The following is a 12,067-nucleotide window of genomic DNA, read 5'->3' as shown; positions in this document are numbered from 1 at the left end:
AGGAAATTGTGATACATTTCGATTTGAACAAACATTGACAGGCGGGCCTCTCGTGTTCCACAGCAAAGAAACAACCTTTCCACCGTACGTACAATTCTTGGAGAGGGGCTGCGCAAAGGTGAAAAATGCAAAAGAGGCTTTTCGACTAACAATAAAGGATATCAACTCCAGAGTCAGCGGGCAATCTTCGCCTGCTGCGCGCGTTATTGCACCTTTGAGAAATGAGGAGGTCGTTTTGCGCCAGAGCAATTGCAACTTTTTTCAAGAACTCTTTTCTTTGCAAAAATGTATTTATGCACTGAATATTTTTTGTTTTTGTCTGCAAAAATCGCCCTCTAAAAGAAAATAGCGTGTAAAAACAATCAGAATTGATAAAAATGACCGTCATCAGAGATTGAATCAAACAAGACAGGCGTGCGTGCTGCGTAATTTGTCAATCGTGATGGATCGACGCTTTTTAAGCTTTCGGTTCAGCGGGCGAATTGATGAATAGCAGTGTCGGTTGCGCAGTTGCTGGTAAAAAGCAGAGCACTCTGAATTGTATCAACGTCATCTAACAACAAACACCCCTCATCGCTTTACGGAAGATTCGGTTTGTGATAAATTTGATTTCGGCTAATTTAATATGCGCGTTGTTTATGTGTAGGCGAAAAGTATGTGGCGCAGAATCGCGGCGAAGAATCGATCCCGTGGTTGAAAGAGCACCCACGACTCACGCTTGTGAGTGTTTTCAAATTATCTCTTTTTGCACTTTCGCCGGCGATTGCTTTTAATTTGGTGGTGGTCCAACGGAGAATGAACACTTCGCAGACACCCCTCTTAACATACCTGTTACTTTCCAACGTGTTCTTCACACACGAGGCTCTTCATGTACTTTCGGAGAGAGGAACACGCAAAATCGGCTAAAGTTACAAGATGTTGAACCGAGTGAAAACGGATAAAAAAAATTATTTATTTTTTATTGCAAATTTACGGATTACAAATTGAAAATTTTTTGGTGTCCGTTTAATTTTTTACCCCTCAGCACCTTTGTAAGTAAAAATAAACATAAGTGCCTAACATTTTCTAATTTACAAACCAATGGGTTATATAATCGTTAGCAAGTTTTTTTTTTAAATAATTTTGCCAGGACTTATGCTGTAGTTAGATGAGAGGGGCCTTTAACCTAAACTAGTCCTGGCGTGCAAATTGAGTGTGAATGTTTTCAAAATCAGATTTTTAAATTATTTAGTTGCTTCCAAGGTTTATTTCTTAATTATATTTTAATTAGGACTGTAGCTCTAGCTAGACGCGAGAGACTTCTGACCAAACCTGAAATAGCTGCGACCTTGATTTATTTTGCCCAACGATTTTGCATAAATAAAAAGATAAAAAAACTGCTCGATAATCAAATTTTGCCTACAATTAGTCTTTATGTCTTTACAAAAACATTTTTCTATTACATAAAATTATTATAAGCATTATTAATTCCTTGATATTCCTTGCATTTAATTTTTATATTTTTATATAAACAGTTTTTGTTTGTCCCGTGAGGGCTAAGTCTATTGAATCTCCCCCATTAATTTTGTAAATTTTTTTATTGTCTCTTAGACGTTTTATTAATTCAATTTATTACTTATCTTGGGCAATTTAAAATAATTATAAATTTATATCCATCATCCATCAAAACTATAACATAATGTAATATTGTGTTGTTTGATTTGAATCTACAACATCATCGCTCATTTTACTGATGTTAAGCGTTTCATCAAGATCAAGTGGTAAACAACTGAGTGGCGTCTCCCTCTCTGATCGGGAAGAAAATTAACAAAAAGCACCTCATCCTTTAACAAACATCTAGTTGCACATACACTGCCTGAAAATAACATTTTTTGTGACTGCTCCCTGCTTTTGTGAATACGTCCAACAAGGGTTTATTTGCCCCAGTGGCGGGCGGACAAGCTGGGCTGGGCTTCGTTTTTGCGAGCGCTAGCAAACATTATTAAAAGAGCCGTACATCGTCTCACTTGCCCAGCAGCTCTCGAAATAAACACGTCCATCTGCGAAACGTAATTAAATTCTAGGAGGAGAAATCCCATCTACTGCCTACATACAAGACGACATTGATGGAATTTCGACAGTTTCATCGCTAGGGTGATGTTGTTTATTATACTTTTTTAAATTGACCCTAGCGAATAATAGTTAAAAAATTCAGAATTTTAAAATTGGAAGAAATTAGTCTTATTAGTTTCACAATCAATTTATAAAGGGAAAAAAGTTGTTTACTAAATTCCATCTTTCCAATGCAAATTTTTCTTCTAAAAATAAAACAAATATGAGAAAAATACCAGGTTTTTTTCATAATTTTTCAGTATTTAAACAGAATAGCTATATGAACCGTGGCACAATTTGTTTATTTTTTACGTTAGACGAGCGGTACTTTTTAGAAACATGCGCACGCCTTGTTCGAGTTTAATGCATGCGCCATTTTGCTCGCCACATTTTTTAACTTTACGCTAAAATAAATTAGTGCAAACTCGTGGCTTTCACGCTCTCCCGTGTGCGTGCATACAAGTAAAATAATATCGTTATTTGTTTCGCCCAAACCACAGCTGCTAAGCGAAAAGTTCATTTGGCTGAAACTTTGCAGGCCTGCAAAAAATTCTCAAAATGTTAAAAGAAATGTATATGAGAAAGTTACAATTGAACAATAAAAAAATTCTCATTCGAAATGAAATGATCAACAAATTAAATTATATTATTGAATTTTAAAAATGTGTTTCAGGATGGAGCATGTTCAACCGAGGAGGCTCCAGTGCTCACGTGACCGACAGCGGGGCAACGGTGCTTTGGTTGCCCTATTGTTCGCACAAAGACCGATGCGTCGACAGCACCGAAGCCTGCAAAACCGAGTGTCTCAGGGTGAGTTCCAATTTTGTTTTATTTTGAATCAAATTTTTGGAGAAAATTTGAAGGCTATTTTTTAAACAAAATTTGCAAAATAATGTAATTTTAATTTGAATAAATTTCTTGTAAAAATAAAATTAAGATTAAAATCACTTTCAATTTGCATAAATCGAAAAGTTTTTATGAAAGCAGAAGCAAGCGATTTTTCTTCTTTTTTTGGGGCATTTACAAAATTTATGTCTTTAAAAATAATGTTCCAAGAGTTCTATTTTTATAAGAGCTTTTTTTCATTGTTGAATATTAAAAGCAAAAAACCTCAGGGGGAAGTCTTTTTTGGTTTATTTTTCCCCAGCTTTTGCAACGAGATTAAAGTGGGAGATAACAATTTTGCAGCCTTTTCACTACGCATCTCGCAATTCAAAAGAGAACAGAGACTCACAAACAGATAGGAACCCAGAATAGATTAAGCTTCGTGGAAACTCGGGCTGCAGTAAATTCGCTCCAGCACTCTTACCGCTTTAATTCAAATCCGCTTTGACAAAAAGCCATCTCGAGATTTATTCGAGTCGACATAATAAATTTCAAATTTCATAGGAGTTTTGGTCCCGCTGCGGATTTATCTCTGTCCGACGAATTTGTTTCAAAACTAATTTCTTCTTTCCTCGCGGAATCGTCTGCATGCGATATGCCCCCGCCACTTTCCTTATTTGTTCAACTAAAAAAACTTGATGGAAAAGCAGATGAGGAAGAGACTCTGGGGAAATACGCCGTTTTAATAGCTTTCTGCGCCGAGTTGAGCAAAATTTTCACATTTTCCTATGCTCTAAATGATGCTAATTAAGCGCCGTTGTTGGAAGCAGCTTGGAGAGCGGCTCTTTGTTGTAATTATAGGAGAAAGGCCGCCGGCATATTTTCTGCCCTCTTTGTTGTAATAAATTTCCCAGCTTATTATAAGCAAAGTAGTTTCGCCAATAAAAGTCAACCTGCCGCGAAGTATTTACAATTTTTCTGCGACTTTCTTTTTATTGCAGCTGGTGACTGACCTGAACCGCGAGGTTTCTTCGCACCACTCGTTGGCACGCACCCTGGGTGGAAGTGGCGACAACAGCCAGTTGAGGGACGAACTGAAAAGGACGAGAAAAAGGGCGCAAGAACTGACCAAGCAGGCGAGACTCAAGCTGATGCCCGCTCTGAGCGAGTGAGTTTTTTTAAATTTTTTTTCACAAGTTTAGTTTATCTTTTTATGTGATTGTATTTACATGCTTGTGGGAAAAGTTTCTAATTTAACGAAAACTAGGTCACTTGTAAAAAATTAACAAAGGGAGAGGATCGTTTCAAAAAACTAAAAATCCTGCGCTGCCGGCCGGACTGCTATGAGAGTTTTCAAAGCGAGAGATGAAAAAGAATAGGGAATGAGCTCAACTGGTAATTGCAAAGCCACAGGCAAAAAGGGGACGAGAGAGCGCACCTGCGTTTTACGAGATGGACAAAAAAAATGCGCACACGCTCTCTCCGTCTCTCAGGCGCGTAGTGGAAATAACAGAGGACCTCTCTCTGAACCGAGTGAGCACCGTCTCTCCGCACTAAAGAGTGCCGAGTGTGTCAAATGCGGGACAGCATTGCAAACTGAATTAGGAACGGACTGGGTGGAGAGCACAGAAAAAGTGTGGACTAATTAGTGCACCCTTGTTTAAAGCTTTAAGTTGAAAATGACGACACTCTGATTTCTTTCCACAATTTAACGAATTACGCCTGTATTAAATATTTAAAATTTAATTTTATTATTACTTTGAATTAAATTTTTAATTCCTTCAATGCATTTAGCGAATTTCTGTTTTCCTTTCGGTTTTCATTTAAAAAATTTTACGCTACTCAAATCAAATATTGATCTGGCTGAAATGAAAAATGTCGATATACTTTTGGCCAGCAAAAAATTGGTTTAGTAAATTCTGCCTTCTCTTTGATTGTAAATTGCGAGAAATTTAATGCTTTCGGAAGCGTCGAAAATCAAACTTTGAATATAATAATTTACGTTCATTTCTTTGAGTGTGCGCTGTTGGTGTGTAACAAATATTTCATTCAAAAATTATTCGGAACAAATTTTTAGAAAGACAAAAATCTTAAAATATTGAAATTAAAAGCTATAAGTTGGAATGTTGAATATTTAAAACTTACAAGAAGATCCATTTTCTGCAATTATTGATTCTCTATCAACTGAGACAGAGTATAATTTTAAATTTGATGGCTAATGTAGAACGCCAATAAAATTAATTCCCTCTCGTAGAGTAAAAAAATTTTGCTATCGTACTACATAATCTTAATTGCCGTATCTAGAAACTTACACAATGAATCGCTAGAAAATGAAGTTTTATATCAAGATCATGTTTCTCTTGAGTTGAACTATTTTAAATTGGTATGTCAAAGTCGACTGAAGCTTCTGGTTCAGTTCAAGAAGCAAATTTAATTGTTAAGTTGTTAATTTGTATATTTTCAATTGTAAATCTTTAAGACATGACTAAAGTAGTATAAACAGCAATAATAAAAATAATAAAAAATCAAGTAGTTTTTTTTAACCTTTTTGGTTCTAAGGCCAATTTAAGATTTTCTTTCTATAATTTGTTACATTTTCAATAAACAATTCTGAAACTGATCGTGTAAAAAAACGCACTGAAAATCAAAGCATTAACAGTAATAATCTGACATTTCTCGCAATCCGAGGGTGCTTATTAAAAAAACTACAGCATTTTGCGCTGGCACGATTTTGAGCTTGTTGTAATGCGGAGAGATTCGTCTTTAGTGCCAACAGCGGCAGAGGAAATTTATTCAACAGATATATTATCCGCCAGTCTGTGACCGCGCGCGTTGCAAGGAAAACCAATACAGCCAATGATAATATAAGCAATTCCATTCGACTTTCCTTCCGAAAAAAAAAACGCCTGCTGAAAAATAGCGCTCTTTTTCCGCTCGACTGCTTATTTGCCATTCACCCCGGCAAGTCTCATCTCTCAACTCTGCTGTCGACTCTCTTTCTCCACCGAGCAAAAAAGTTGACCCAGTTGTCAGTGTGTGTGTTGATGCGTTGGCACCAGCGGCTCAGGCAGCACCACCACCAGATTTACGACTTTCCTTATCTTCCGGCTGCGCTCATCAATCTGAGCAGCGCGCCCATCTCGTTTGCTTCTCCCGAGTGCGTGTGCATGTGTGCCGTCCACTCAGCACAAAGGACGATTCACTTCCCGGCTTTCTTGCAAATGGACCTATCCAATTTCAAGAGAAAACAGGCAGTTAACTAGAACGGTATAGCTTTTTTATTTGAGCAGCAATAAAAGATGCGCGGTTTGTTAAACTTTTATTATTTGCAATAAAATGTATTATTTAGTCAATTTTTTTGCATCTTTGTAAATTTTAATACTGTGATTTATTTACTCTTTATTAATTATTATTTCTGTATTCCATTTTATAGCAACAATATTTTTTTAAATTAATTTTAATTATATTAATTGGGTCCATGATTGAAGAGAAGATTTGCTAAAAAAAAGTTAATTAATAGTTATGCATTAATATTTAGAAGATTTCAAATAGTTAAATAAGATAAATTGCCCTAGAAAAAGCAAGAAATTTAACATCAAGATAACTGCTTGACCATCTGTTGATTTTTTAGCCATCATTGAAAAACCGAGCTAGATCAAAGCAAGCAGACTTTAGCGCCTTTATTGATTTTTTTTTAGTAATTATGTTAGGTTGATACGACTTTGCGAGTACCTGGGCAACACTCCTCGCCTGGTCATCACTCCTCTCACTGACAGACCTGTAGGAATTGTGCTCTATAGGGAGAAATGATATTTTATGTTATGTTTATAGTATGTCTGGAGATTTTTCATTAAAATTAAAGCCAATAAAGGAAAAATTAATTCTTAAGAAAAAAAGAATAACATTTCTTTTGAAGAATTGTAGAAAACGCTGAAAATTTGATTGTATTTTAAGGCTGCAGTTGGGGCGAGTTTTTCACTCATATCCCTTCTTTTTTTCCCTTCTTTTGATTTTTTCCTAGAATAAATAATAATAATTATTGAACTGTTCAGACTGAAAAATTGAACTAATCAGCACTAATCAGTAGACGGAGTAGTTAATAGCGTTTAAATTTCAGTACTTTTTTACTTCTCAAAGGAAACAATTTTAATTATTTTTTAAATTAAGTTATTAATTTGAAAGCACACATATTGTTTCAATTCCTACAACATTCGATACGCCACAATTCCCTTTATTCCAACTTGATTTATTTCAAGGCTACCCCTTCGGGAACACACATGTTTAAGAACACCCAATTTCGCTGCATGGGGCAGGTGCGTATATCATTTTTACGGCCAGCCTTGCCCTCTGTCTTTGTGACGGTGGTGTAAATAAAATGAAAAGGGAAAAAAGCGCAGGCGGTGAAGTTGCCCGACCGCAAATTCGTCCCGCCGCGCCGGATTAGCCGAGCTTGGTGGAAAATAATGGGAAAAAGAAATCTGCCTCGATGCGAGGGGGTGACAAAATTTCGGGCCGGAAGCTTCTGTGACGAGGCCACTCTGCTCTCGGTGGAAATTCGATTCTCGGCCACACACTTTTTGCACTTTTCATAATATCAAATAAAGTGAGTGCGCTCTCCGTGGCGTGCTCTTCTATTGCTGATGGAAAATCAATACTACTCGGTATATGTATGCGGTCGTCGTTCAGCGTGTGGAATGTTTGCGTGCCTGGAATTTAAATTGTTGCATTACTTTTCCTTTGCACACGCCGCTTTCTGCTCACACAAGAGCAACTACTTATCAACTTGTTTATAATTTTCCTTGCAAACTCCGGCTGAGGTTCTCCCCATGAATAAATATGAGCAATCCAAAGTTGGCATACAGCAACTATATTGGATGCATTTATTTGGAAAAGTTCACAGTACTATACAGATAAGCATTACTCTTTCGCAGAACTAGATAAATAGCTTGGAATGGGAATCACATTATCATAAAATGCTTCAAAGTTTGCCATTGGCTTTCGCAAATTTAGATAAATTTATTTGAATTTATTGATATTTGGTCTGATATGGTAACATATCAGTATCTCAAAAGTTTGTTATTGATCTATTTACTTTTTTATTTCAGCTCAAAGTTGAATGAAAAGGACAGAGCGGAGATAGAAAGATTATGGTACCTCTACTGCTGTTGCGTTTGTATTTTAGGTAAGCACATTTTCCGTTTCTTCTCGTACCTTGGAAATGAACACGACTGTCAGTTTATTTTTTTAATGAAATTTTCCCCCACAATGAATAAAACATTTCATTCCGTTGTGCCAACCGTAAGCTCGCAGACCTTTTTAATCTTTGCTCGCAAAACAGAGGGCGACATGCAGCGTTCGCTGAGTTTGTTGCGGCTGTTTTCTCTGAGCGGAGCGCCGGCTGGCTTCATCAACACGGGTCTTCACGAGTTTGGCGGCATCTGTGCGGTGCTGCACCACAAACCGGTGGCCACGGTGGCCGCTGTGGCCGCCATGGGTGGATTCCGGCCGCCTACGGAACTCAACGCACCTCAAGACAAGACGGCGTTGGAAACAGCCGAACTTAACCAACTTCACAAGTAAAAAATTTGACCTAATGGAATTTTTGTTTCAACAACCCTGAACAAGTATATTTATTAAGAATTTCTGCGAAAAGAAAAAAGTTTTATCTTTCGATTTTTAGATCGGGGATTTTTCTTCCCTGTTAAAGTTAAAAGAGTGATCAACACGTGTTAAAATCTTGATCGTTTCAAACTGTACGAGCAACAGTCGAGTGCCTGTCGGTTGAAAGTTAGGCAACACGCGTGACATTTACGCCACACAGGTTGCAGCATTATATTTGCGCGTTCAACTGTTGATCTTTCCGCATGAAGAGGTCAAAAGGCGCTCCACAACATTATTATAACGTAATTTTGCATTATTGGGGTTATAAAAGAGAAAGAAAAAAATACAGTATAAAATGTGAGCAGTTAACCTTTACTTTCAATAGGCCTTATGCAATTTATGTCCGAATGCGAATAATGTGAGGCAATTTTTCATTTCTCGACTTTATTTAAAATTCAATTTCCAACTTAATTTTGCAAGCTATTAAAATGTAGTTAACTTTTTGCTAGAAATCTACAAATCAAAATAAAATAAGAATTACTGAATAAACTTAACAGTGCGGATTATAAAAAAATAAAGGCTTTTTTCCTAATCAGCCTATATTATTAATTGCTGTTAATTACACAAGCGTTTTAAAAGTTGTAAAGGAATATTTATATTTTTTATTCTGAAATTTTAGAGAAATTGTGGATTTGCGCGAGGTGGTGCCGGAGTTTCAAAAGGGCGACCACAGCGTGATCGACATGAAAGAGTGGCAGCAACACATGGAGCAGCAGAACGCCGCCCAAAACAACGGCAAGACCAAAGATGGCTCGGAAAACAACGAGCAGTCTTTGGAAGAAGAGTGCCAGGTACAGTAGAGTGTGAGCACAAAACAATGCGCGTAACGCGCTCTTGTCGTGGAACAAAAAGCGTCCGCCGCCATTTCCGCGCCTCAGATAAAACAAGAATCAATATTAAACACACCCGCCGGAGAAGGAAATTTTTGACGAGAAAAGTTTCGGCAATCAGAAGTTGTTGCAGCTTCGACGCGATCTTCGCCCGCGGACGTGTTATTTAAAAAGTTTACTGCGCGATTTCAATCTCTTGCTCCCTCGTTTCGCCATCCTCTTTATGGCAGCCTCGGCTGCTTCCATCTCTCTTACTTATTTTTTTACGTCCATGTGTAATGTGTGGTCGGCTATTCCAGAGAGCGCGCCCAGTTAGTACTTAACTGCGGGCGAGTGGTTGTGCAAGCAATTAGTTATTTTACACGAAAAACTTTGTTCCACGTCCCGGATGCGTCTTTTCTCATGCACGATGATTCCCTTCTTTTATTCACAATTTGCTCCCTCGCGTGTAATTTGAGTAACAGCAAAAAACTACAATGTCTGCGGTCAAGTTTAAGGATCTGCAATAATAAAATCCCTAGCTTGATATTTTTATCGCGCACGAGAGCTTTTCATAGCGCTTACTTTTTACAGGTCCCATGTAATCGTCCAAAAAAGTAGCAATTTTGTGAGTTTACTGTGGTCATATAAGTCAGACTAAAAAGAGCCCCTGACTTTAAAAAAAGTAGCACGGTGCCTTTTTTAATAGCAAAGAAAATTTACTTACAAAATAAAAAATATATCAACGTGTTAAACCATTAAAAAATTTTTACCTAAAATTTATCATTAGTTATCTTTGATTGGTGCGGTTATTTATTGATTATTTCAATTCACTGAAAATTTCACAGATTATTTTGAACATAATATATAATTTTTTAATAATTTTAAAGTAATCCCAACATTGGCATAGCATTAATGAATTAAAAGTATTCATACCCATCGTTCCTAATCCTATGTATTTAGCCTTTCTTTTAATTTAATTTTGAAAATAATATCAAATTAAAATTTCTTGCTACAGGTGGGAATTGAAGGCGAAGGGATGAGTCTGCAGCAGCGGCGGTTCATTTGTTATCTGCTAGTGGGCCTAGTCAGCGTTCTCGCCGTGGCCGCCGTCTTGTGCGCCTTGCTGGCTGTGCTGTTCTAGTGGCGGAGGCCCGGGTCACTCCCTTCGTCCCTGTTGGGTTCCCGGGCTGCTCGCCATCATTAGACTACTTTTTCCAGTCTTTCAGTCAGCCTCCCTCGACTCTGGGAACCACCACGCACTTTCTTGTTATCACCGCCGTTTTTCTCTGTACAACTTGTTAAGTGATGCTGGGACAAAAGTTTCTGACAATACGACGTGCGAACGGACCTCTAATGCGGTCGGTCCACGCTGTTATAAAGGTGTTTTGGCAAGGCGGAATACGCTCTTTTTTATTATTATATTATAGTAGAGGGACTGAATGTTGCGCTTTTGAATGGGGAAGGGTATTAATGAAAACATTTAGAATGTTTATGGCTTTGTGATTTAAGCATTTCTTTTGGTAGAAATTTGTAGGAGAATATAAAATGACATTTTAAAATTGAATAGTTAAAATTATGTTGACGTTGTGCGAAGTTTGGGAAATTTGTGCTTGATGCTTTCATTAGAGAGGCCTTATACTTGTCCATGTGGAATTACTTAAACTTTTGCGCCATTGCCTTTTCATTGCGAAAATAATTGTATTATTTTCTAAGTAATGGGAGGGAAGCTGACTAATGTCGTTGCTTGAAAAATTTAAGGAACTGCAACCATTTAATGAAACTTGAAAACTAAACACTCTAGGTGGATTTCATGCAATAAATTGAAACCGGGCTTATAAACTTGGGCAAATGTTTTTCAAGTACAAGTAGATCCCATTATTTGTGGTTGATCTTATTATCATGCTTTTATAATAATTATTTTAGTAATTAAGGTTGAAGTTGAGTTTCAATTTTTTAATTGAACGTATGTTTATTATTTTCAAACGTTTTATGACTTGTGAAAAAAAAAAAATAAGTATTTTTGGTAGAAAATTGTGTCCTGGGAAGAGTTTCGAGTTGTTGTTTCAAAGCAATGAGTTAAATAAGTACGTAACTTATGTAACATAATTCATGCCAAATTTTAACAAACAATATTCAAAATGGCAATATAATATTACATAAAATTGACTAATGTAAAGAATTAAAAAAAGGACTTAGAACGTTGAAAATTGTGTCACCTCTGGATGGATAATATGTAAAATTAGACCTTTTCAAAATTTCACTATAAATAATAGCCACGATCAGTTGGCAAAGTGTCTAATAATGTATCATGCCATTTTTTTTTTAATTTATCAAGCTTTTAAAACATTTCATACTGTACTATAAAAGGCCTAATAAAGTTATCTTGCAGAAAAATGTTATGTGCTATATAGGAGATACGTCAAAAAAGATTTGACATCAACTGTGTCGCACTAAGACAATGTAATTAAATAATAATTTAAAGTTGTACGCATTCTGAAGCAGGTTTATTAGAAACATTTAAAATGGAAATCCGTGTCTTTCAATAAAACTGGATCAAGTTTATCACCACCTCCGACGTTTAATTTCTGCCTCACAAGCAGTAGATGCTATAAGTTTTAGTAGTCATTTGATGCGCTTGTCTCATTCTCGAAAATATTTAAATATAATAAAATACTTTT

General features: G+C 36.6%; 1 protein-coding gene across 1 annotated transcript in view; it reads left to right on the top strand.

The window, feature by feature from the left end:
• The window catches only part of LOC132203985 (regulator of G-protein signaling 9-binding protein-like), a 32,772-nt gene extending 20,825 nt beyond the window's left edge, over positions 1-11,947 (top strand). The window contains exons 2-7 of the mRNA XM_059632176.1: positions 2,765-2,901; positions 3,918-4,084; positions 8,022-8,098; positions 8,255-8,492; positions 9,197-9,368; positions 10,405-11,947. Of these exons, the coding sequence (XP_059488159.1) occupies positions 2,765-2,901; positions 3,918-4,084; positions 8,022-8,098; positions 8,255-8,492; positions 9,197-9,368; positions 10,405-10,530 (917 nt within the window). The 3' untranslated portion in view covers positions 10,531-11,947. The remainder of the gene's footprint in view (positions 1-2,764; positions 2,902-3,917; positions 4,085-8,021; positions 8,099-8,254; positions 8,493-9,196; positions 9,369-10,404) is intronic.
• Positions 11,948-12,067: the final 120 nt, after the last annotated feature.

This window comes from Neocloeon triangulifer, unplaced genomic scaffold (genome assembly GCF_031216515.1).
Source record: "Neocloeon triangulifer isolate White Clay Creek 2 clone unplaced genomic scaffold, ASM3121651v1 ptg000002l, whole genome shotgun sequence".
NCBI classification, from domain to species: Eukaryota; Metazoa; Arthropoda; class Insecta; order Ephemeroptera; family Baetidae; genus Neocloeon; species Neocloeon triangulifer.
Note: the sequence above shows the minus strand (reverse complement) of the source record. Positions and strands in the feature narration are given on the sequence as shown.